This window comes from Mastomys coucha, unplaced genomic scaffold (assembly GCF_008632895.1).
Source record: "Mastomys coucha isolate ucsf_1 unplaced genomic scaffold, UCSF_Mcou_1 pScaffold5, whole genome shotgun sequence".
NCBI classification, from domain to species: Eukaryota; Metazoa; Chordata; class Mammalia; order Rodentia; family Muridae; genus Mastomys; species Mastomys coucha.
In genome coordinates, this window is record NW_022196911.1 from 1,083,694 (window position 1) to 1,110,897 (window position 27,204).

General features: G+C 45.4%; 1 protein-coding gene across 2 annotated transcripts in view; it reads left to right on the forward strand.

The window, feature by feature from the left end:
• Window positions 1-27,204, forward strand: part of Akap12 (A-kinase anchoring protein 12) — a 96,929-nt gene that overhangs the window by 47,842 nt on the left and 21,883 nt on the right. Inside the window, exon 2 of one of the 2 annotated variants that reach the window (XM_031355140.1) lies at window positions 1,183-1,297. In XM_031355140.1, the coding sequence (XP_031211000.1) occupies window positions 1,183-1,297 (115 nt within the window). Of the gene's footprint in view, window positions 1-1,182; window positions 1,298-23,054; window positions 23,247-27,204 lie in introns of those variants that run through there. The other variant, XM_031355142.1, reaches the window with a different exon arrangement.

Here is a 27,204-nt window from a genome sequence, read left to right on the forward strand (position 1 = left end):
AGGCTGGCCTCGAACTCAGAAATCCGCCTGCCTCTGCCTCCCAAGTGCTGGGACTAAAGGCGTGTGCCGCTCGGCAAGCTCAGCTTTTTTCTAACCTGCATCTAATCACAAAGAAATGTGGCTTTATTTATTTGTTTAGCTTTAAATGTTTTTAAAAAGCTGAGTTGGATCTTATAATTTTTAAAATAAATGTATTTATTTTCGATGAGCGTTTTGCCTGCATGTATTTATGTGCCCCGTGTGTGCCTTGTACCCTTCTAGCAGAGGACATCAGACCCCCTGGAACTGGAGTTCTGGATGGCTGTGCGTCCCCCGTGTGGTTGCTGGGAAGCAAACACGGGTCCTCTGTAAGAGCAGCCAGTATTCCCTCCAGCTCCGTCCCTTCCTTCCTTTAAACTTTTAACATTTATTTGTGTGTGCTGATACATGTGTGTGCATGAGTACTGTGGTGCACACATGGAGGTCAAAGGATAATTTGTGGGGATTGGGTCTCCTTCTACTATAGAACGCTCAGCAGTAAGTGCTGTGCGTTCCACAGAGCCAACTTTCCAAACCAAGGGTTGGGCCTTACTAAAAGGCATTTTTTTACCAGATTTAGGAAAAGCTGTTCGTAGAAAGAGAGATGCTCAAGGAAAACATCCAAGAGTGTGGGTGTGGGCTTTTAAAAACCAGAGTCAGTGAGTTACTATTTTATAGTAACACACACATGCATACATACACACTCTTTCTTCTAGGGCCAGAGATGATAGATTTCTTCCCTAGCGTATCAATGCCCTAGATCCCCAGCATCACAAGAATAAAATGGAAAGGACAAGAGAAGTTTGGCTTCTGTGCTAGTATGTATGCTCAGTGTGTTGAGAGACTCACCCAGAGATGCTTCATTGTAGTTTCTGAAACAGGGTCTTAAATAACTAATGGACAGAGAGATGACTGTGTAGACTTGTGCAACACACTGCACATACAAGGATCAATCTTTTGGTGACAGAACATCATGTATTCTATATGGTCACTGAATGGTCTAGAACTCTCATCTTCTTCATCATGGCACTTCGCCCTTCTGTATTTCTCCATTTCATAGTTTATACGTGGAAGTCAAGGCTTTGCTTTTACCTTGCACTGGGGGTAGGGTGGGGGCAGTATGGGACCAATCTCATGTTTATATGACTTTGTCTTTCTCCCCAGCTCCCACAGAAGAATGGTCAGCTGTCCGCTGCCAATGGCGTACCTGAACAAGAAGATGTCCACGTCCAAGAGGAAAACCAGGATGGGCAAGGGGAAGAAGTCATTGTTGAAGATGGTAAGCTGTCCTTGCAGGCCAGGCTGGCTTTGGCAGGACATTGGAAGCTGGAGGGCAGACTGTACTTGCAGTGAACCATGGTCTGGGTTGATATATACTGCCAATAATAGAAAACACTGTCTTACTGTATTGCCTCATGGTACTCAAAAGGAGATGTTTAACATGCGCTCTGGGTAGCCCCTGTGTTTGGGGATTGGCATTGCACTCTCTTTCCTCAATGTTCTTCTCTTGGAATTAATTTTTTTTTTTTTAGAATCGTTGTCCCTCATTCTTGGGTGATGATGTCAGCTGTGAATTCTCATTAGAAAGACTAAGATGCTTGCTTTATAAAAGTGAGGGTCCAACACCTGGCCAAACTAAAAATGAAAGTGACAGTTCAGCATCACTCCAAAGAAGCTCGTGTCATTCGCACAGATGGCATGTACATATATCTCTCTCCCTGAGCTATGATCACAGAAATCATATCTAGATCTTGTGGCGTCTAGCTCTTGAGTGAGGTGGGGAAGAAGGAGCAATGGGCTGGTACATCTTTTTTTGTTTTTTTTTAGATTTATTTACTTTTTATTTATTTATTTATTTTTCTTTTCGAGACAGGGTTTCTCTGTATAGCCCTGGTTGTCCTGGAACTCACTCTGTAGACCAGGCTGGCCTCAAACTCAGAAATCCGCCTGCCTCTGCCTCCCAAGGGCTGGGATTAAAGGCGTGCACCACCACTGCCCGACTTTTAAGATTTATTTATTTATTATATGTAAGTACACTGTAGCTATCTTCAGACACACCAGAAGGGGACATTTGATCTCATTACAGATGGTTGTGAGTTACTATGTGGTTGCTGGGACTTAAACTCAGGACCTCGGACCTCCGGAAGAGCAGCCAATGATCTTATCCACTGAGCCATCTCTCCAGCCCAGGCTGGTGCATCTTTAGCCAAAGTGTTGCTGCCACGTTAGTTCAGGTGGAAGTAGTGCTGGGGTCATTTACCATTCCATTCAAGATATAGAGGAGCCATGGAGGTACTCAGCGGGTACGGGTGATTGCCAGCCACTAAGGCTTCCAGTCTGAGCTCAATTCCCAGGACCTGCATGATAGAAGGAAAGAAGTGACTCATGAGAGTTGTCCTCTGCCCTACACACACACACACACACACACACACACACACACACACACACACACACAGATATACATACATACATACATAAATGTAGTTTTTAAAAGGTTTATTCAGTGTAGTAACTTGGCTCCTCTAGTCAATATAAATAAGGCACAGATGAAAGTACTGGGCATTGCCTCGCTGGATAAGATCCTTTGAACACATGGAACCCGTTTCTCCCCTCCTATACCCCCACAGTGCTGCGCCAAGCCAGGAGCTGCTTTGAAGTTGGTGGGAAGAGCTGATCTTTATATATCACCACAGGCACCATATAAAGTTAGAAATGCATACATAGTCTCACAGATGAAGTATTTCCCTGACTGAGTGTGAGACTTTCAAATAATACCCAGCAGACAGCTGGCGTGGACCCAAATCAAATTCCCGAGGCCAATCCTTTGTCCTGTCTATGTTCATTTCTGAGTTGAGCCGGACAGTGGCTGGTGCATCTGTGTGTGTAAGTTTGTGTGTGTACAGGTGTGCGTGTGCATGTGTGGAAGTCAGAGGACAAGCTCAGGCATCATTACTCAGGAGCCATCTACTTTGTTGTTTTTTTTTTTATTTATTTATAAATTTATTTTTAAAGATTTATTTATTTATTATATATAAGTACACTGTAGTTGTTTTCAGACACACATCAGAAAAGGGCATCAGATCCCATTACAGATGTTTGTGAGCCACTATGTGGTTGCTGGGATTTGAACTCAGGACCTTTGGAAGAGCAGTCAGTGCTCTTAACCACTGAGCCATCTCTCCAGCCCCCTTCTTTGGTTTTTTGAGACAGAATCTCTCAGTGGCTGAAGCTTTTCAAAAAGGCTTGGCTGGTTAAGCAGTAATCTACAGAGACTTGCCTCCCTAGTACCAAGAGGACACACTCAGGACACATTCAGGACACACTCATAGCTCTCTTTGTGGGCTCTGGGGATCAAACTCTGGAACTTTACTGCCTGAGCCATCTCTACAGCTCTCTAATGAATTATTCTTATTCTTCACCCCACTGAAGTCCCTGTGGCTCAGGTACTTCAGAGACCATTCATCTGGGTTTTCTTTTCTTTCTTTTTTTTTTTTTTAAAGATTTATTTATTATTATATGTAAGTATACTATTGCTGTCTTCAGACACACCAGAAGAGAGCGTCAGATCTCATTACGGATGGTTGTGAGCCACCGTGTGGTTGCTGGGATTTGAACTCAGGACTTTCGGAAGAGCAGTCGGTGCTCTTAACCACTGAGCCATCTCACCAGCCCTCATCTGGGTTTTCTAATTCTGATTCTTCCCAACAGGGGACATGAGAAGACAGTCAGTAGAAGACTAATTACAATAAAACATAAGGCTAAAAAGAGACTGCTTAGTGATTGATTACCTAAGAACTTTGCAAGAGATGGGAGCTGCTCAGAGTTCAGGTGGAGCAACTCCCTGAGGTCAGGGGCAGCACTAACACCTGGGGAAGTTGGAATGAGATATGTCACCTTAAGGGGCTAGGGGACGAAGCCCAAGCCCAGTGTTCATAGCACTTATCCATGGTGTGCAAGGCCCAGGTTTTATGCACAGCACTGTAAGAAATGAGGTGGGTTTTTAGCAGAACCAAGAGCATCCAGAGTCAACACTTGATGTGTCCACTTCCCTGTGGTGTTAGGGTTAGAAGTCAGGGCCCTGTAGATTCTAGGCAAGTGCCACTGTCTACCTTTGTCTTCATTAGACTTCCCATTGCTGTGAAGAGACGCTTTGACCCCGGCAACTCTTATAAATGAAAACATTTAAATGGGGCTGGCTTACAGTTTCAGAAGTCTAGTCCATTACCATCATGGCAGGAAGCATAGCGGTATGTAGGCAGACATGGTGCTGGAGGAGGAGCTGAGAGTTCTACATCTTGATTCAAAGACAAGCAGAAGGAGACATTGTCTTCCTCAGACAGCCAGGAAGAGGTTCTCTTCTGCACTGTGTGGAGTTTGAGTATAGAACCTCAAAGTCCATCTCCACGGTGACACACTTCCACCCACAAGCCCATACCCACTCCAACAAGGCCGCACGTTCAGATAGTGCCACTTCCCTTGGGCCAAGCGTATTCAAACAACCACCGCCTCCCTAAACTTCATCCTCATTGTCAGTAGTTATGGCAGTGTCTGTAGGCTAGGCACTGTTCTTGGGATTCAAACCTAGGTTATTAGAACCATAAACTGACAATTAACCACTGCACTGTCCCCATGCAGGGGAGGCACATAGGCACATACAGAAGCTGCCTGGAGAAAGTGTGGCTCCAGAAGTTTCCTGTGAGCCTCATCTGCTGGTCACTTGGCTGCATGTGGACCAGGATAGCTGAGAATGTGACTCGGCACAAGATCACAAGCTTACTTAGAACATCGTCATGAGGTTTTGTTTGTTTGTGTGTATGTGTGTGTGCGCGTGACTTGATTTCATGTTTCTCAAGTGTGAGTTTTAGAGATGACAACATTACAATATCGGGTTGTAGTGTCAAAGCCTGAATGAAAGAAAACCCAGACAGAAAAAACTGGGCTAATTAAAAGGGAACCAAATCAGTGTGGTTTGTGAAGAATTTTGTGGGCAATTTGAGATCTTTGAAATGTGGCAGAAAAAGATAGTCTGAGTGAGGTGTTTTGTCTTGTGTTTTTTTAAACCTACTATGTTTTCATTTCTTTGCTGTGGGTGTGTGTGGATGTGTACTCATATACTCACTTATTCTCGAGTGTGCAGAGGTTTGAGTGTGCTTGTAGTGGTCAGGGGACAATTTGCAGGAATTAGCTCTCTTTCTACCATGTTGGTTCTGGGGATTGAACTCGGGTTATCAGGTTTGGTTGAGGGGCACCAGGACTGAGCCATCTTGCCACCCACCCTGACTCTTATTTTTAATTACTGTGTGTGTGTGTGTGCATGTGTGCACGCGTGTGTTTGTGCGTGTGTGTGCATGCGCACCACAGTGAATATGCGGAAAGCACAATGCACACACAAGTCAGTTTTCACCTTCGGTTGTACAAAACCCAGTGATTGACTTCAGGTCGTCAGGCTCAGCAGCAGGATCTTATTCACTGTGCGGTCTTGCAAATCCATGAGGGGTTTTCGTATGTGGCCGAGCTGATGTGTAGGCTAGATATTTGGGATCGGGGCCAGGTACACATCCCATGAGATCCTGGAGAGCACAATATCCCTTGTCATCTGTGACTTGTCTCCTGGAGGCTTGCTGTTTGCTGTCTTCTTGCCCCCCATGTGGTTTCTCAGACATTTCAGCACCATCTTTTATGAAAAGCCATTCTGTCCCTACCTGTGACTGACTGCATTGCATGGCTTCTCTAAGGAGACCCAGACAGTGAACCATGGCTGGCCTGGGGAGCCTGGGCACACACCAAATGCTGAGTGCTGGGGCAGTGGAGAGAAACATTCTGTCCATCAGAAGACCCTGAGAAAAACCCAACTTCTGGGAAGGTAGCCATCCTCTGAGAGAACTATAGAGGCCACTGTACTGGCTGGTTTTGTGTGTCAGCAAGCTCACATTGGTTGGTTGGAGTTATCACAGAGAAAGAAGCCTCCCTTGAGGAAATGCCTCCTTGAGATCCAGCTGTAAGGCATTTTCTCAATTTTCTCAATCAAGGGTGGGAGGGCCCATTGTGGGTGGTGCCACCCCTGGGCTGGTAGTCCTGGGTTCTCTAAGAAAGCAAGCTGAGGGCTGGCAAGATGGCTCAGTGGGTAAGAGCATTGACTGCTTCTTCCGAATGGTCCTGAGTTCAAATCCCAGCAACCGCATGGTGGCTCACAACCACCCATAATGAGATCTGACACCCTCTTCTGGTGCATCTGAAGTCAGCTACTGTGTACTTATGTATGTATAATAGTAAGTAAATCTTTGGGCCAGAGCAAGTGAGCGTGGCTGACTGAGCGAGTAGAGATCCTAAAAATTCAATTCTCAACAACCACATGAAGGCTCTCAACCATCTGTACAGCTAAAGCGTACTCACATAAATAAATAAATAAATAAATAAATAAATAAATAAATAAATAAATAAATGTTTTTTTTTAAAAAAGCAAGCAAGCAAGCAAGCTGAGCAAGCCAGGAGAAGCAAGCCAGTAAGTAACATCCCTCCATGGCCTCTGCATCAGCTCCTGCTTCCTGACCTGCTTGAGTTCCAGTCCTGACTTCACCAAAGGAAGTGTAAGCTGAATAAACCCTTTCCTCCCCAGCTTGCTTCTTGCTCGTGATGTTTTGTGCAGGACTAGAACCCCTGACTAAGACAGCAACTATGACTCTTCTTCCAGAGGCCCATCCTATAGGCAGAAGTGCTGTTCCCTTGTTTTTATCTTTATCTTATCTGCCTAGCCATCAGAATTCACAGCCTGGTGGTGTTCATGCAGATGGAATCCTCACCTTAAATTCTTCAACAGTGGGCTGGTGAGATTTCTCAGCGGGAAGAGCACTGGCTGCTCTTCAGAAGATCATGAGTTCAAATCCCAGCAACCACATGGTGACTCACAACCACCCATAATGAGATCTGACGCCCTTGTCTGGTGTGTCTGAAGACAGCTACAGTGTACTAATAAATAAATAAATCTTTAAAAAAAAAAATTCTTCAACAGCATTTTTTTTCATGCTTTTCTTTTGATATTAGTGTTAAGCCTGTGGTGTGTGTGTGTGTGTGTGTGTGTGTGTCTGTGTGTGTGTGTATGTTGGTGTGTGTGTGTAGAAGTCAGAAGACAACTTATGGGAGTTGGTTCTACCTTAGGAGTTCGAGTGATTAAACATGGCTCATCAGGATTCATGACAGGGGCCTTGACTGACTCCTGAGGCATCTCAATGGCCTGTTAGATGCCTTTAGGAAAAATTGTATGTAGGTGCTCATGCCCATGCCTATATGTGGAGGCCGGGGGAGAGAGCATTGCCCCTCCCTACACCTTCTTTTTAGAGACTGGATCCCCTCCCCACACCTTCTTTTTAGAGACTGGATCCCTCACAGCAGCAGAAGTGCCTGGCTTTCACCAGCCAGCTTCTGTCTGGAGACGGGGGATCTGTCTCCGACCCCCCACTTCCGATGCAGGGGTTACATGACCTCACAGCTGAGCCCGGCTTTCACATGGGTCCTGGGGATTCAAACTCCCATTGTCTTGCTTCCACAGCAAGTGTTTTTTACTTACCCTTTGGTTCAAGGAGCAGTCTTGCTGAATGAATGGTTACTTTAAAATAACAGGTGCTATTTCTGAGGCCATGGCCGTAGCTCGGCAAGAGAATATTTGTACAGCATGCTTTGGGGCTCTGGGATTGACTCCCAGGACCACCAAAAAGCAGGAGAGAAATGACATGTGGGTATGGTAATTTTATACTTACCTATAATGCCAAAATGTGGGAGGCTGAGACAGAAGGATTGCTTCATAGTTCAAGGCCAGCTGGGCTACACAGTAAGTCCCAGGGCACTTCTGATACCAGTTTTCTGTACTTGATCTCACTGTTGGGCTAAGGTACTCTGACAAGAGCAGGTTAAGACAGGGTTTACTCTGGCTCACAGTTCAAGTACCCCCCCAGCAGACAGCTTGTGTGATCTGGACAGCTTGTGTGATCTGGACATGGCTGCTCATATAGCGTCTGCAGTCAGGAAGCAGAGAGCAATGAACGCAGTGCCCGGTTCGCTTTTTCTTTTAGTGCAGACCAGGATCCGAGCACAGGGAATGGTGCCCACTTTTAAGGTAGGTCTTGTATCTCACTTAACCTACTGAAGATAACCCTTCATAGGTCAGAGGCCTAGATTAGGCTAACTTAATCTAGAAAAATCTCTCACAGGGGTGCCTGGAGGCTTGTCTCCTAGGTAATTCTACCTCCTGCTGACTTAAGAACTCAAGAAGTCACTGACACCATTTTTAGACAGGCAGAAGTGAAATCTTTCCCTTTTCTGAAATTAAGAAATTCAGGAATATTAGAATCTTTTTTTTTCCCCCATGGGTGCTTTCTGCCCTCACTCCCTCCTTCCCAGCTTAGATACTCTCTTTAAGTCGCAGAAGCAAACTGAAAAATAGGATAGATATGTGGGGAAACAGTTAAGTGGCTGTGTAATCTCAGAACAGAATTTTAAAGTATTTACTTGTGTGTGTGTGTGTGTGTGTGTGTGTGTGTGTACGTGTGCGTGCATGTGCACGTATGAGTGTGGGCATGTGCATAGAGGTCAGAAGACAGTTTTTTCGAGTCAGTCGTTATCTTCTTGATTTGAGGCAGAATCTCTTGGTTTTGCTACTGTGGTGCATCCCCCAGGCTACCTGGCCCATGACCGTCTGGGCACGTCTCCTGCCTCTGCCTCTCATTGCATCTTTAGGAATGCTAGGACCACCCATGGCCACCACCACATCTACCTTTCTTTCTCATGGCCTTCCAGATCTTAGGGTCCTCAGGCTTGCATGGTGAACTCTTTTACCCACTGAGACACACTGCCAGCCCCAGGGACAACTTTAGGCCATACATGTTTAGGGATAAATGCAAGTGTGTATGTACAATAAAAAGAAAAATCTGCAATTTCCTTTCCGTTCCAGAGTCAGTCTCTGCATCCCCTTGCGGCGATTTGTCAATTTATCTTTTTATTAAACTACTTGACTTTCTCTCTGAGCATCTTTCACTTCTGTTCCTCAAACAGATAAGGAAATCTTAACATCCTATTTCTGTGAATGCTACTCTAACCCGTGGCTAAACAAAATGTCTAACGAACCTCGTGCAAGTAATCCTGCACTGCCTCAGGTCTCAATATATCTGGATGTTTTCTTCACATGGCAGGGATTTCTGGGTGCTTCTGTGGTTTGGAGAGTCTATGTAGCAAAAAACAACATTTCAATCTTTCCCGTCACATTTGTGTGAGGAAAAGAACAGTGGTGCTCTGTCCTTGTTTTCAGTTATTCTCTTCATGTAGCTATCAACGCCATTTGCATACCCAGAGCTGAGGGAATTTACACCAGCGGCAGCGGCAGTGGTGTTTGTCTTTCCCGGCTTTGTGGTTGGTACTTGTTCCTATAGAGTGCATCCACTTTGAAAACACTAGCTGGTGAACCAGCGAGCGCAGCGTTCATCAGAGACCAGAAAAGAGGCTGCGTGCAGGAAATGAGTCCCCGTTACACTGGCTGAGCATGGGGCTCACCCCTCCCCATTCCTGGGGGCACTGGTTAAAGCAGAGGTGTCCAGACCATCTAGTTCTCAGTTTCACAAGGACCCGCTGTGCTATCCCTCAAAGCTATCCCTCAGGTATAAGCGTAAGTGGAGGACTGGTAACTCAATTACTTAACGGCTGAATTTGCTGCATTGTGGAGAATACACTTTGCTAATGCCGCTCTCATTGACATTTGTTTTATTGAATCTGAGCTTTCCCATTCCTAATGCTGAGTACCTTTGGGATATGGGAAGACCAAAGGTGACCTGAATCATTGCTGTTCTCCCTGTGAGTCCGTTCCCTTACAGATAATCTACTCTAGAATCAAAAGTAATCCTTCTTCCTTGTTTGAGGTCCATAATAACTTGATCTGAAGAGTAGGCACGCTAAGATCTGTCCTTGCTCCTAGTAAACAAAGACACACACACACACACACACACACACACACACACACACTTGCTTTTCTGCTAAAGGTGGTTTCCCTACTCAGAAGAAATATTTTGTGAAGTTTGCCTCCTTTTCTATTTTAATGTGTGACATAATCTTGTATGTTTTTAGGAAGACCTCCCTGCCACCCCATCATTATCCTCCATTCTGCCTCCGTTTTTCTTGGTACCAGTTGTTAACATCTGGCATCTGATGTCTCTTACCTCCTCCTTGATAGAGAATAGAGCCAGGGATGATGGGGACCTGGTGAAGGAAAGCTCATGGCAGCTCCATTCCTGTGGTTTAGTATGTCAACCTGTTTTGCTTTATTTTTTGTTAGAGTCTCCCTATATAGCCTGGGGTGGCCTCAAACTCAAGGTAGTCAGTCAGTCTGCCTGTCTCTCCCTGGCAATGCTGGTCTTACAGGTGCATGCACCATGCCTGCAAGTGCCCCAGTTTTGTGAGTCTTGGCCATACTCCTTTTTGTTGCATGGGTGGTAACAAAGCTAGCTCCCTTTCAGAGTGTACAGCTGGCCCTCAGAGTGTCTACTGCTAGCTAGCATCTTGCCTGGAAGCATGCAATGCCATCCTGACCTATCCATAAGTGAACAAGGATTCCTAGAAATGTTCTGTAGATGTAGGAGCGCCCCCTCCCCACAATACGCACTTTGTGTTTCAGATACAATAATGTTGTGTGGCATTTTCTCAAGCTCCATCTTGTCTTGTTGATGTTTGGAAAACGGTAGAGCACTAACATGAAAGTGAAAATAAGCCTTGAACTCAGGGGAAAGTCTTTAGCTGTGCGATCCTGGGAACTCATTTAGATTCACTCCTGCTGGCGTTGGAATAACTCAGGCAATCCTCCTGCCTCAGCTTCCCCAAGTGCTGAGATCACAGGTGCATGTCACTGTACTCTGCTTCTTTCTCTTAATTACACACACACACACATGCATGCATGCAGACGAACTTCATTTGGATATATTCCATATATCCGTGGAGTCAATTTCGATCTGTAAAATGAGCATCCTCTGGAGCCTGACTCATCAGTATTACTCCTTTGGGCCTTAGAACCACAAAGGATTAGCTCATGCAGACACCTGAGCCTTCTCAGGTGATTAAAATGTCATTATGCCTATTTATAAATTATCTCAGTAGCTTTTCTTAATCTGATACTAAAAGTCATTTTCTGGATTTGAAGTTTTAATCTTAGTTGGATAAGAGGTTCGAGAGGGGACAGTATTTTATTCAATACCATCTTGCCTCAGAGGCATCTGGGCATGAAGAACAAGGTTAAAGGCTTTATAAACGGAATGTCGCCACAAGGTATCACGTGGCTCTCTGATGTGTTAGTTCTGCTGAGATCCTGGACGGTTGGGACTGAGAAAGAAGCGTGGATGGAGATGATGTTGACAAAAGCCATTGCTTCCTGTCAGCTAGATGATTCTAGAAGTGTCAACTATGGATTGCTATGGTTTTATGCAGTTCTACTCACCGTTTCGTTTAGAGCCATGCTCTTTGTGAGGGTGGTGTAGGGGTCAGTACAGCGCTTGTCTGAGTGACTTTCTGCCACAGTGAAGAAATACCCAAGGAAGTTAACTGACCAAGAGGAAAAAAAACAGTCGCCGAGCAGTGGTGGTGCACGCCTTTAATCCCAGCACTTGGGAGGCAGAGGCAGGCGGATTTCTGAGTTCGAGGCCAGCCTGGTCTACAGAGTGAGTTCCAGGATAGCCAGGGCTTCACAGAGAAACCCTGTCTTGGAAAAAAAAAAGTCATTTTGGCTTCCTGCTTTATAGGCTTCAGTCCAAGACTAGGGCATCCGCTGTTTTGGGTCTCAGGTAGGTGGGTGTGTCCAATAGCCAGGACCAGAGCATGTGAAGCAATGAGATGCTCATCTTGTACTGGGAAGCAAAAGGAACAGGAAGTGGGTTGTCCTCTAATCCATTCTAGGAGGATGTCCCCAATAACTTAAGGTCCTCCCAGTACAGGCCTACTCCTGAAGGCCTGTGGTACCCTCCAATAGCACCACCCTGGGACGTGCTCAGCATCCCAGCCACAGCAGTTAGGCAAAGAAAACGTGTTCTCTTGGCTTAGAATTCAGCTTCTGGGCAAGCAAGATGGTTGAGCGGGTAAAATGCAATTGTTGCACAAGCCTGATGACCTGTGTTTGATTCCCTGGAGCTGGCATAGAAGTTGAGGGAGAGAACTGACTGACTCTACAAAGTTGTCCTCCACATGCGCACCCACACATAAACATAGGAAACATGTAGACACGTCAATCAATACATGACAACTTAAAATTGTTCTTCATTTGAGGCCAGCTTGGTGTATACAGTAAGCTTCAGGCCAACCGAGTCTCAAAAACAGACAAACAAAAATTCCCCCACCTCACCCCCATTTGTGCTCATACTTTTGAGTTTTTTTCTGATTGCTATTGCTACTCGAATGTCTGTATAGAGTACATATGTTATTCAGGCGAGTGCTGAGATTAAAGACTGGTACCACCGTGCATGGCTGCTTTAATGCATCTGTGTGTGTATGTGTGTGTGTGTGTGTGTGTGTGTGTGTGTGTGTGTGTGTGTTCATACAAAGCTCACTATGGTTGATTTTTTTTTAATATTTATTTATTTATTTATTTTATGTGTATGACTACACTGTAGCTGTACAGATGGCCATGAGCCATCATGTGGCTGCTGAGAATTGAACTCAGGACCTGTTTGCTCCGGCCCCGCTCCCTCCAGTGTAATACACTGTAGCTGTCTTCAGACACACCAGAAGAGGTCAGATTTCATTACGGATGATTGTGAGCCACCATGTGGTTGCTGGGATCCAAACTCAGGACCTTTGGAAGAGCAGTCAGTGCTCTTACCTGCTGAGCCATCTCACCAGCCTGGTTGATATTCTTTTTTTCAACATGTGAGTCCGAGGGATTGAACTTAGGTCACCAGGTTTGAGAGCAAGTGGGTTTTTTTTGTTTTTGTTTTTTTGTTTATTTGTTTGATTTTTGCTTTTTCTTTGTTTCGGCTGAGCTGTCTTGCCTTCCAGCTTTACTGTGTCTTAACATAGGTGTGTCATGTTTAGAAAAGTGCCAAGCATGTGGTCATTACCTCACTGTTCGAGTCTGCTGGGGCCGCTAGAACAAAACTCTAGAGCAGATGACGTAGAGATAGACATTTATCATTCTCAGAGTCTGAGCGGTTTCAGCGACTCCTGAGGCCTCTCTTTGGCTTGTGGATGACTGTTTTCTTGGTATCCCTACATTGTCTCTCCTTTCTACATTCCTGGGTGTCTTTAATTGTCCAAATTTCTTCTCATGAGGATGCCAGATGGTTTGGGTTAGACCCACCTTAAGTGACCTCTCATTTTTAAACCCTTTGTTTGTTTAGTCATTTTTATGTTATATTTTTAAAGATTCCCGGAGTTGCCCATGCTAACCTTGAACTTGTTCTATAGCCCAGGCTAGTCTTGGACTCTCTAAGCAGAGCCACCATACTTGGCTTAATTGGCTATTTAAAGGCCCTTTCTCTTCAGAGCCTAGGGCTGTGGCTCAGTTGTAATGTTGACCTAGCATGCACAACACTCTGCGTCCTCTCCCTAGAACTACATTAAATTGGGGTATGGTGGCACAGGAGATAATGAGAAGGGGGTCAGAAGTTCAAGGTCACCCTCAGCCACATTAACCCATTCGGGGCCAATTCACACTTTGTGAGATCTTGTCTCTAAAAATGGGGATGGAGAGGAAGAAGGAGCAGCTCTATCCAAATGAGGTACCAGGTGGAGGGAGGGGCAGTTAGCTTAGCATCCTGTGTGGTTGTTAGATGGAAAAGTCAAATTTGGGACCAAGAAGACTATGTAGAAGAGAGTCACAGGGCTGATGTGTGTGGCTGCCTCTTCTGGAGAGGTTTTTTTTTTTTTTTTTTTTTTTTTTTCCATAAAAGGAGGCCTGAAACTCTGCTTCTCTCCAGGGCTAACTTCTATGTTCCGCAGAAAGCAAACTCGCCTCCCTTTCTGAAGGCAGCCCTCTAAGTATTTGCAAACATCAATCATGTCCCCCTTTCATCTTCCCTAATATCTCCTGAGAAAAGAAGCTGCCTCGAATTAAAAGAAAAAAACGCCAGGACTTACGTATATTTCCAAGAGGAATGTGCCTTGTGGAAGCCTGCCAAAACTAACTGGATCTCACTATTACTAGTTCTCGTTTTTAAGTTTATTTCTCACTCTCTTTAAAATGTAAGAATAAAGAATAAAGGCCTGCAACCCCCAGCACTTGAGAGGTAAAATCAGGAACAACAGTTCAAGATCTTGCTCTGCTATATATTGAGTTCAAGGCTAACCTGGAAGACCCAAGACCCTATTTGTGGCAGTTTGAATATGCTTGGCCCAGGGAGTGGCACTATTATGTATGGCCTTGTTGGAGTAGGTGTGTGACTGTGGGTGTGGGCTTTAAACCCTCATCCTAGCTGCTTGGAAGTCAGTGTTCTCCCAGAGGCCTTCAGATGAAGATGTAGAACTCTCAGCTCCTCCTGCACCATGCCTGCCTGGATGCTGCCATGCTCCCATCTTAATGATAATGGACTGAATGTCTGAACCTGTAAGCCAGCCCCAATTCAATGTTGTCCTTACAGGAGTTGCCTTGGTCATGGTGTCTGTTCACAGCAGTAAAACCCTAACTAAGACACTATTCAAAAACTAAACAAACAAAAGGACTGGGGAGATAGTTCACTTGGTAAACATGCCTGTGGGCTTCAGTACAATCCCCCAGAACCTATATTTAAAAAGCCAAGTGTGGTGTGGACATGCTTGTAATCCTGATGCTGGGGAGGCCAAGGTAAGAGGGTCCCTGGGACTTGGTGGCCAGCCAGTCTACTCTACTTGGTGTGTTCTAGACCAGTGAGAGACCTTGCCTTTTAAATTTAAAAAATTTTTTTAAATTTTATTTTAGATGTATGGGTATTTTGCCCAAATGTCTGTATACCATGTGGGTGCTGGGAACCGAACCTTAGGTCCTCTGTAAGAGCAGCTAGGGCTCTTAACTGCTGAGCCATCTTTCCAGTCCCAGATATGGCAATTAAAAAAACCTGTTATTGTTATTACATATAGGCTCTACACCCCCTCCCCCAGCCCTCTGCCTCTCTCTGTGGAGCAGTTTAAGCAGTCAGGTCTGTCCACCAAGGCGGGGGTACAGGGATCTACGTAAAGTCATCGACCTTGGCAGTGAGTTCCTGTCCCCTCTGAGCCATCTTGCCAACTCCTAGAGGTGATTTTTCAGAACACTTGGCTAGCATGCAGGAGGCCCTAGGCAATCCCCAGTCCAAACACAAACAAAGTACCCCAAAAGTCAGTCGAGAGTCTCCAGCCTCATGATAGAATGCTAACTCCAGACCTCTGGCCTTCAGAGTGGTGAGAAATGAGCCCTGGTTGTCTGGGAGCTGTGTGCCAGGTTATGGTGCTTTGATCGCTTTGTGTCGTTGCCCAAGCCAACTGAGATAGTCAGTGAATGAACTTTTAAAAAAAAGGGTATCGTTTCGTCGTCACTGTCAAATCTTGGCTCCGAGTGTTCCCCTCGCCGAGTTAATTTCCTTTCAGTGTGTTCAGACACATTGGGACTCCATCAGGGTCAGCATGATGGATACTCTGCTGTCCAACCTGCCAGACCTGCCTTATCCAGACCTCATCCCTCGTGTGCTTCCTGGACACATCAGCCTCCTGAAACTCACGGAAAAAAATCTCCAGGATCCATTTGCACTTGATAAGCTGTCAGCTAGGAATCCAGGCTGCTCACCTGGGGGAAGCTCATTTTCCACTTGTCTCAGTCACTGCTCTATTGCGGTGCAGAGACAGCGTGATCAATGCAACTATTACAAGAGAAAGCAGTTAACTGGGGGCTTGCTTACAGGTTCAGAGGGTTAGTCCTTTATTGTCATGGCAGGGGCATGGAAGGGCCATGGAGGCACTCCTGGTGCTGGAGCAGTAGCTTATAGTTACATCCTGATCTGAAGACAGACAAAGAGACAGACAGACAGGGAGGGAGGGAGGGAGGGAGAGAGGGGGAGAGAGATACTGGGCAGGATGTGTGCTTTTGAAACCACCAAGCCCACTCCTACTGTCACACTTCCTCTAACAAGGCCACGTCCACTTCAGTAAAACCACACCTCCTAATCCTTCTCAAATAGTGTCATTCTCTGCCCTGATGACTAAGCGTGCATATATATACATACATACATATACACACACACATACATATATACACATACATATATATATACACACATAACACACATACACACACATAACCTTAAGTTTTTCCTTTATGCTTTCTAATGTGGTTACTAGAAAGTTTGAGGCTGGCTCTGTGTGTGGTTTGGGGCTCACGTTCTTATTGACATAGATCCTGCTGTCATGGAGAATCAGTGAGTGCCATGTATGTGATCACCATTATTTCTTCTGAGTCTATAACTTCAGATTATCCCTCCTCCCCACTCCTCTTGACTAAGACTTGAGGAAAATGGGTAGGGAGGGGCTCCATGAGTCAAGTGCTTGCTCTGCATGCAAGCGTGAGAAGCACAACTGGGATCTCCAGCCCCAACATAAAAGCTGGCTATCATGGCTCTTGTCTGTAATCCCAAGACTGGGAGGGTAGAGACAGACAGATCCTGAGGTCCTACTAGCCAGACAGTCTAGCGGAAATGACAGGCTCCTAAGTCACTGAGAGGACCTGTCTCAGAAATAAGGTGGAGAACAGTGGAGACAATAGACATTGACCTCTGACCTCCATATACACACACGCAGGTGTGCTCACACACAGGTAGGTGTATACACATACACAAACCCATACAAAACACACAATATCACACTAAACAAACAATTTCTAAAGACACACACGTGCTACACAGCATTTGGGACGCCATCAAAAATATACCATTTGCTTTCCAGTTTTGCTCCGAATAATTAGGTGAGGGGTTGGCTTACACCTTTAATCCCAGCATTCGGGAGGCAGAGACAAGCAGATCTGTGTGAGCTACAGGTGTTTTCTGAGCTGTCTGATGTGGGAGCTGGTACCGAAGCCCAGGTCCTCTGAGGGAGCAGCAGGCACTCTCAACCGCTGGCCCATCCTCCAGATCTCCTTCAAATCGGGTTTTTACTCGTTTTCCTCCATGCTTTTGAAGTGTTTTAAAATTTCATGCTCTTCAGATTATTTATTTGGATTTTTAAAACTTAAATAACCATATCTGTGTTAACATAGCCAATGCATGTGGACCATAAAATTCAATTAGCTAGTGCTCTTGCTGCATAGGGCAGAGACCAGAATACTCAGAGCCCAGTAGTAAAACTAGCTATCCTGTCCATAACTTGTCAGTATCCTTTTAGATATTCAGTATAGCCTTTAATCCTTGCACTTGAGAAGTAGAGACAAGCAGATCCCTGAATTCTAGACCAGCCTAGTCTACAGAGCAAGTTCCAGGACAGCCAGGGCTACACAAAAAGACCCAGGCTAATTAGGTCTACATAGCACATCCTCTGGAGCTGCAGATTCCACACCTAATCAGTCAACCATAGAATCAACTAGCCTCCGATCAAACAGTGTGTGCGTGCGTGCGCGCGCGCGCGCGCGCGTGCGTGCGTGCGTGCGTGCGTGTGTGTGTGTGTGTGTGTGTGTGTGTGTGTGTGTGTGTGTGTGTGCATGAGTAATCCAGGAGTGATTTAGCATTTGCTGTTGAGATCCAGGCATGGAAACTCACATATCTGTAATCCCAGCATTGGGGATGCCAAAACAGTAAGGTTGGGATTTGAGGCTAACCAGGGCTATACACAGTAAGACCCTATCTCAAAACAAAACAAATAAAAAACATACAAACAGCCAGATGTAGTTGTACATGCATGTTAATTCTAGCACTTGGGAGATAGAGGTGGGAAAATAAGGAATTCAAGGCCAGCCTGGGAGATGTATGTGTATATATATATATATATATATATATATATATATATATATATATAGCACACGCAGGTGTGCTCACACACAGGTAGGTGTATAAACACATACACACACACACATTACATCACGCTATCTCAGAGCAGACAAACAAGAAACCAGCAAACACAAACCAGTGTAAAGTCTGTGTATTCATTATGCAGTTGTCAGTGGTCCCTTGCGGTGTGCAGTGTCCAGTGCAAGACTGTGCTGCATAAAAGGAGGCCAAAGATGCTCAAAGGAGACCAAAGATGCTCAGCCACAAGGCAGTATCCCTGTACTCCAAAGGATCTTGGGGACCTTATTCTGCTCCCAAACTGTGGTGTGCCCTAGACCACACTTTCCACAGTTGATCCTAGCGGGGACTGACTGCCCCTAGAGCGGGATCTCTCAGCGAGTCCCAGGCTTACGCGAAGCATTTCCCTTCCTGTGTGTGGCCCTCCTCCCCTCACTCTTTTTTCTTTAGCTGTGTTATGTCTGTGTGTCATTTTTCCCCCATTGTGACAAAAAATTTATTATCTTAGCTTTTTGGGGGTTGGGTTAAAACTTGGTCTTGTTAGATAGTCTTACTTGGGCTAGTATTTGATATGTAGCCTAGGCTGGCCTCAAAGTTGGCAATCCTCCTGCATCAGCCTTCTGGGTCCTGGGATTTACAGGTGTAAGCTACGAGTCCTGACTACCTTCACCACTTTTAAATTTTTAAGTTTTAGTCTATGTGTATGGGTGTTTAGTCTGCATATATACCTGTTTGTGTGTGTGTGTGTGTGTGTGTGTGTGTGTGTGTGTGTGTGTGTGTGTGTGTGTCTTCAGAGGCCTGGAGAAGAGAAGACGTCTGTCAGGTGCTCTGGAACTGGAGTTATAGACACTTGTGCACAGCCTCATGGGGTGTGAGAACTGAACCTGGGTCCTCTGCAAGAGCAGCTCTGAGCCACACCTCCAGCCCCCACAAACTCCGTTTTAATCACTGCTATTTTCTTACACAGATCCACTATTCTTGTTTCAGCCTGTGTCAGTTGGTGGCGCACTAAAGTTGTTTTTAAAGACACAACTTTAAACTTTGTGCTAATGACGTCACTACGAGTGGTCCTGCCCAGGTTATGCTCTGATGGTGTGTTCTCATTGCTCTTGGGTGTATGTTTGTTGCTGGGTCATCTGGCAGCTGTGGTAGGCTCTGGGGAAAGTCCCAGACACTTTCCACATCACTTTTCCTTGCTGCCAGCCCCAGCTTCTTCATGGTTATTGTTGTCATTTGGCTATTAGCATCCTGGTGGGAGTGAAGTGGTTTTAATTTGCATATTTATAATGGATAATGATGTTGAACATCTTTTCATCAGTTTATTAACATTTATCTCAAAGATTTTTTTTTTTAATTGAAAAAAAACTTTTCTTCTGCCCAGTCGTGCTTTAATTCCAGCACTCAGGGGAAGCAAAAGCATGTGGATCTGAGTTCGAGGCCAGCCTGGTTTACAGAGCGAGTTCCAGGACAGCAAGGGCTACACAGAGAAACCCTGTCTCAACAAAACAAAATGAATGAACAAAAACCTTTTCTTTTGAGATTTTCTTTTCTTTCATTTTATGTGTGTGTTTACCTTAATGTATATTTGTGGCTGTATTGCCAGAGGAGGTTCGAAGATGGGTCTGGACTTACAGGTGGTCATGAGCCACCATCTAGGTTCTGGAATTGAACCTTGATCCTTCCAAAGAATAGCCAGCACTTTTAACCCTGAGCTATCTCAACAACCCCCTCTTTTCAAATTGTGTGGATATTTGTGGATATGTGAGTGTGGGTTTTCTCCCAAGTACAGAAGAGGGTATCAAATTCCCTGGAACTGGAGTTATGGTTGTTATACGCCACCTACGATGGATGCTGGATGCAAAAGCAGGATCTTCTTCTAATGGCTCAGCTCTCAGCTATCGTCTCACAAGCCCCACATTTGTACCTCTTGTCTATTTCTGTCTTTGTTTGCTTATTTGAAACACAGTCCAATGATAACTTGGCTGGCCTGTGGGTAGCCTTGAACTCCTGACCTCCCTCTCCTACCTAAGTGCTGCTGTTATCCGCATCGCTGTATATCTTCTTTAGCCAAAGATCTGCTGTACTCCGATTGTTTGTCCTGTTATTTTACCTTTTTATTTTCGAGACAGAGTCTCATGTAGCCCAGGCTGGCCTCAAAGTCGTTATGTAGCTGAGGCTAGCCTTTAACTATTGGTCTGCTTCTGTCCACAGTGATGGGATTACACGTGTACACCATCCCTGGCTGCCCCCTTTCCTCTCCCAGACTGTGTTATTACAAAGTTCTTAAGACGTCCTTAGACATCCTACCTCGTGTGTGATCTCTGTCCTAGCATTTCTGGTTAGCATCTCTAGTCTCCTCTGCTGTTCTGGGCCTCCGAACATTAACTGTAAGTAACGGTAGCTTTAAGGAGCCCACCCAGGAGTCCCCAAATCACGCTTTCCAGGCTCTGCCCCAGGATGTGGCTTCTTTGTGTGCCACGTGGGTGAGCCTCCATTCTTTTCGAAGGCCAGCTCTATCCCTGTACCCCCAGGGCAGTTGCCACTCACAGCTGAGTATCTATCCTGAGGCCATAGTATCTGCTTGGCCCCCAGTGGTGTTCGGCACACCAAAACCGGAACATGGCCTTGGCAAATATTTGTTGATGGAATCGTGCAGATTTGAGAAAGCATCCCCCTCCCCACCCCATCTTCCACCAAGTCATGGGCATATATATATATATATATATACATATATATATATATATATATATGTATATATATATATATATATGTATATATATATATATATATAGTGTGTGTGTGTGTGTGTCGGCTTTTTTTGCTTTGGGTGGTGATGCTTGGCTCTAAAACGACTCATTTAACATGAGTAGAAAGGAGTAGATGGCAAAGGAAAGTTGCCTGCATTTGCAATGACCCTTCTGTCTGACCTTTCCTCTGCCTTCTTCCTGATTGATGGTTTTCCATTTTAAGGCCAGCCCCAGAGGAACTTGCTGATGGCCACGGCATACATACACTCTCTGGCCTTCATTGCTCAGCAAGATAAGTGATCCCAGAGAACTGTGTGCTGGGAGAGTCAGCCTCTAAGCATCCATAGCTTTGACTTTGAATGTCATTTGAGGAGTGTATTGTCACCTGTGTTATGAAAGCAGAGATCTTGCCTTAGCTTTTTTTTTTTTTTTTTTTTCCCCAAGATAGGGTTTCTCTGTGTAGCCCTGACTGTCCTGGAACTCACTCTGTAGACCAGGCTGGTCTCGAACTCAGACATCCGCCTCTGCCCGGCCCCCTTAGCCTTTTTTTTTTTTTTTTAAGAGTGTTTTGTCTGAGTTTTGTATCTGGTGAATTTTCCCCTAGCTATCAAAGTGGCATCGCTGTTCTTAGAGTTTGGGCTCAGAAGGGAAGGTGTTGGTGATACGGTTATGTAAACCTGAATCCACAGAGGAGCAGAGTGACAGCCACGAGCTGTGTACTACTGAGTGTTGGGACAATATTCTGTATTCTTAGTTCCCTGGGACTTCAGGGATCCTGGGACACTGGGGGAAGTGTCTAGTTTAATGTGGACCACTGACGCTGCGTGTAGGGCTTCTCATTCATGATCTACACAACCGGAATAGATGGTGAGAAGAGAGGTGTCTGGGCTGTCTGAAACCCCACCTATGGGAAAGGCAGAGGGCAAATGTCTGCTCCCAGATCTTAACCAACCAGGATAAGACACATTGCCTGGCTTGCCTAGACTCACAGCCAGGTTGGGTGTTGGCTGGGAAGCTGATCCGTGTAAGTGGTCTGAGTGCCCTGGAGGAGTTGGCCCTTTCTTCGCTCTTTCTGGGCCGGAATGTGGTGCGTTGCGCCCCCTGGTGGCAAGAAGCAGCAACCGTACTCGGTGTCTGACAAACTTGATTTTTTTTTTTTTAAATCCCCTTTTTGTGTCGCTTGTCTCTGCCCACTCTTTTCCGCACCGATCTCCCCGCTCCTATTTCTTAAGTAGTCATGAACAAGGCCTTCAGGTCTGAAGAGAAGAGCAATAACAAAACCTTTTATTTTGGGGTGGGGAGAGGTTGTTTGCTCCAACAGGCGGGTGTCTAATGGACCTATCCTAACCAAAGACCCAGCTCATTTATTCTTGTGCCTTCGTAGAGAAACAATCTCAGGATTAACAGAAAAGAAATATCTGGCTGTCTGGATTTTCCTTTTCCTTTTTCTTTCTTTCGTGTGTGTGTGTGTGTGTGTGTGTGTGTGTGTGTGTGTGTGTGTGTGTATTTCGAGACAGGGTTTCTCTGTGTAGCCTTGGCTGTCCTGGAACTCACTCTGTAGACCAGGCTGGCCTCGAACTCAGAAATCCGCCTGCCTCTGCCTCTCAAGTGCTGTGATTAAAGGCGTGCGCCACTACCGCCCGGCTAAAAGCTGCGCCTGCCTGAATTTTTAATGCAGCTGTTTTATTTGCTATAGGCTTGTACGTTAGAGGCAGGAGAATGTTGAAATTTCAATCAAATGCTTAGCTCATTTCTACCACGAAAAGAAGAGAGACCCAAGGGTCAGATATTTCTGCTTTTTAAAAGGTTGTCTTAGCTAAATGCTGAAGACACTTCGCTTTGTCACAACCCTTTGCAAAAGGCCTGGGAAACAGGACTGCAGAGAGTTGTGGGTCTTTACGCTGGCCGGTGTGTAGGAAACGGTTGGCAACATATAAAATACTATGGGCTTTAATAAGAACTGCCCCTTTGCACCTCATCCACCTTTAAACCAACTAAAGGACACAGAACGTGGCGTTAAAAATCGCAGAATTTAATATCTGCGCAGTTATTGCCTTTACATAATTTTAAAAGTTTGAGATACGGGGGTCGGTGCCAGGGATGAAGTCACTGCTTGGATCAAATATTGATGCTCGGGGTCTGGCTCGCCCCAGAGACTTTAAAACTTCCTCCTGGGTCGCTACAGACCAAGCACAGAGACCAGCCCTGTAAAATGGGGCACGTGACTGCCCCGGGGGTGCAGCCAAGTCCGGGCAGAGGTGTGGGCTGGCTGGCTGTGGGCGGGGCCTGTGGCGTGGGCAGGGCCTCCTATAATTAGCCGGAGAAGTGCTTCTCCACCGCGCATTGCTGCACCTCTAGGGCTGGAGGGGCTCCTTGATGCTCTGAGGGTAAACAGGACTGCGTTCCTTCTCATCACATCGTCATCTCACTGGGTTAGCAAGGAGGAGACAGAGGAGAAGGAGATTTCCTGCCGTAGGAGGCCGAAAACTGTTACTAAGTATGCTGGGGACCATTACCATCACAGGTAAGGCTTTGGTGACTTTTTTTCTTCCTGCGATGTGACTCTGGAAGAAGAGTCTGAGCCGTGTGGCTGGAATTTTATTGGCTTTCAATTATCTCTCCCTATACTTTCACCGGGACAGCATTCCATAGTCCCTCAGGAACCAATGAGCCGCACGTTTTATTTTTATTCAAACCAAAATCCTCTTGGAAAAGCTCACGGGACAATGCATCTATCTGGTTGGGAGCAATATCCTTTCCCCTTAGGGAAGTGGGGGCTGTGCTGTTGAGAGAAGCCACAGCAGCTAGCCGAATCCAATCCGGGTCAGATTCGCTGTGGATAACCTGCCCTAGCCTAATTTTAAAAGTTCCTATGTCTGAGAAATTGCAAGCCATACGTGGTTGGGATTAGTAAAGCCATAGTTACTAAATTTATGGCAAGAAACGCCATTTAAGTGTTAGTTAAAAAAAAATAGTAAAAAAAAAATTATTTTTCCCATGCTTGTTTTCTAGGAATCTACTTGTGTGAGTTGTAATGTTATGCCAACTTCTAGAAAGTGGGCAGTCTACGCCAGGCTTTCAGAATGCATTTTCAAATCCACTAACTTGGTATTTGATAGTCTGAGCCAGTCCTACCGAGACTGGGCTTTTTAGGAGACTGTGCGCTTTCCTTTTTACTCCCTTAGAAAATTAAACTCCACTCACTAACTTACATTTATGAAAATGGCTCTGATTTAAATATTTGAGACCAATGCTGCCAAATCTGTTGTCTCAAAGTGGGGCATAGACTTTCCAGGGCTTCTGTATTTTTCTCTGTGTAACTGTTCCCCCAAAGCCATGTCTCCCTGTGGAATTTTAAATGACTTCAAAAGTTTAGCAGAGCTAAAAATATCTCTCGTTTCCTATAGTCTAGCTTGTTTATGCCGAGGGCTCTTTCATATTCTGTCCCGTCTGTAACATCTCTAGTGTTTCTACCGCTGGCCAGGGTGGAAATTTATGAAACCTACAAATTAAAGACCTTAAAAAAAATGAATAGCACTCTTCTCCCAAGTCATTAGACGTTTTGTTTAAGATTTGTTTGTATTAATGTGCATATGTATGTGTCAGTCAGTCCATGTGTGGATATATGAATGTGAGTACAGGTGCCCTCCAAAGCCTCAGATGTTGGATTCCCCTAGAGCATATAGTTACAAGACCTTGGATATTGGGAACTGAACTTCTGGCCTCTGGAAGAGTTGTCTATTCTTTTAACTGCTGCGCCCTCTCTCCAGCCCCGGAGTCAGGATGTCTACATGGATGAATAAACAAAGCTTCGAATGGGTCCTCCAAGATCTCCCTTTCTCCTGGCATTTTTTTGTGTATAAGGTGTTGTATATTCCATGTTTTGTTAGTTTGTCTTGTGCTCAGTTTCTTGTGGGAAGGTGGGGCTTCCAGCGGGTAATCCCAGTGGAACCGCAGGCAGAATATTTAGAAGATCCTTTCAATTTTTAAGGTTCTGTCAAATGGTTGGATCTATGGCTTTCTAGATGATACTTCACACTGCACACGTGGTTTTGTACTTTTTGCTAGTAATCAGAAACTGCACAAGAGGCCAGGCATGTTGGTGCAGGATTGGTTTCAGCACTTGGGGCAGAGGCTAGCTGCACCCCGTGGGTTCAGGACCAGTCTGACCTATAATAGAGAGTTCCAGGAAGGCTGGTGTGACAGGAGATACTTCTGCCTCAAAAGAAAGGAGGAAGCCGGGCGATGGTGGCGCGCGTGCCTTTAATCCTAGCACTTGTGAGGCAGAGGCAGGCGGATTTCTGAGTTCGAGGCCAGCCTGGTCTACAGAGTGAGTTCCAGGACAGCCAGGGCTATACAGAGAAACTCTGTCTCGACCCCCCCCCCCAAAAAAAAAGAAAGAAAGGAGGAAATAATGAAAGAAAGAGAGCACAAATCTTTAATGGCAAGGGGTTCGAGATATAGCTCAATTGGTAAAATGTTTGCTAGCATGCATGAATCATTGGGAAGGAGGATCAGGAGTTCAAAGCCTGGCTGGGATTCATGAGACCTCATCTCATCTCAAAAAAGAAAAAAAAAAATAGGGAGAAACAAAAAAGTACAGGGCAAGCAGACTTCTTCAAAGAGAATTTCAGGGTCTTTGTGTTGATGGTTTTTTGTTTTTGTCTTTTGTTTTTATTTGTTTGTTTGTTTTTTGTTTTGTAAATTAAGCTCTGTAAGGAAGATGTATTCTCAGTAGTTGTTGAGGTGGTGGTCAGAGCTGGGCGTAGTGGTCTGAGCTGGGTGTGGTGGTCAGAGCTGGGCGTGGTGGCGTGCGCCTTGGATCCCAACACTCAGGAGGCCAAGGCAGTCAGATCTCTGAGTTTGAGGCCAACCTGGTGTATATATACAGCTAGTTCTATAACTACTTAGCCAAGGCTACACCGACCAACCCTGACTCAAGCAAACAGAGAGTTGTTCAGAATCTTAAAAGGCAGCGTTGGCTTTGGAACTGCTTGTTTAAACAAGAGGGAAGAGAATTTCTGTAGCATGTGAGCAGGAGCCTGGTGCTTTCACTTCTTAAATGCAGGCAAGACGATGGTGGGTGTATAGCAACTACTTACAACTCTGTCTTTATTTCTTCTCTTTCTTTCTTTTTTATTCATTTATTTTATGTATGCGGGTACACTGTCACACCAGAAGAAGGCATTGGATCTAAAAGTTCATTAGTTCTAAAAGCAAGAGAAATCTTAAAGATGTATTCTGTCCCCTCTCTTCCAGCTCACACAGACACACGAGGTTCACATAGTACAAGCTGAATTAGAATCTGACAGATTGTCCACGGTACATGGCAACTCCATTCTAGGCTCCCATTAGCATTAACTGGGCATAGAAACTAGAAACTAGTTGTTTGAGACATGATAGTGAGAAAGCGTCCCCTTCCCTGATGCACAGTGGTCTCACCTAGCCTAAGCTGCTTCAGACTCTACGTAGCCAAAGATCACCCTTTCCATGCCTTCCATTTCTGGTCCTCCTGTGTCTCCTTCCCAATGCTGGGCTTTCAGGCCACTGCTACCACACCCAGTTTGTCAGTGCTAGGGATGACACCGGGGCTTTCATGCACACCAGGCAGGAGCACTCTTGCATCTGGGCTAGCCCAGAGCTACTCCTTGCATCTTATTTATTACTAGAGTATGTTACTGGGTGTATGTGTGAGTGAGTACATGTGTATGGGTATGTGTGTGCTCGCTCGTGCACGCCCTGGTCTGCCTGAACTGCTGTGTGTTGTACAAAGACAAGTTTCCTTGTCAATTTTCTGCAACTCAGGTCCTAAGAAGTGTTGGGCAAGCTCCCTTGTCCTCCAATCCATCTCACTCTCTATGGATCCCCCGAGCTGGCCTAGAGCCTGACATGTAGACCAGGCAGGCTGGCATTGAATTCACCGAGGTTCCTCCAGATCCTGGGATTAAAGAATGTGCTACCACACCCAGCTAGACTTACTTTTTGAGTCGAGAGTACCTTTCAGAGCTGGAGAAACAGGTCAGCTGTTAAGAGCAGGACCTGTGATGTGATCCCAGCACCCACATCAGGTAGCTCACCGGTGACTGTCACCTCAGCTCCAGGGACTCCGACACTCCGTTCTGGTCCTTGTGGGACACCTGCATTCATGTATGTGCACACCCACACACTAACATCCACATATCATATAATTAAAAGTAAATCTTTTTTAAAGGCTTTTTTTTTTCTATTTTCATTCATTCACACACATTTTTTAAGGTTAACTGATAGTCTCTTTACTTGGTAAATTGAGCAAAAGCATTATTCTTTATCTTTCCAAAGTAAATGGGGGATACAAGTGTAGGGGCTCACTCCTATAAACCCAGCACTTGGGAAAGAGAGCCAAAGGGTTAACTCTGGTTTGAGGCTAGCCTGGGCTATAAAGTGTGTCTTTTTTTAAAAAAAATCGGGGAGAGAGGGGAAGAGCCAGTGGTGTCCTTGAAGGG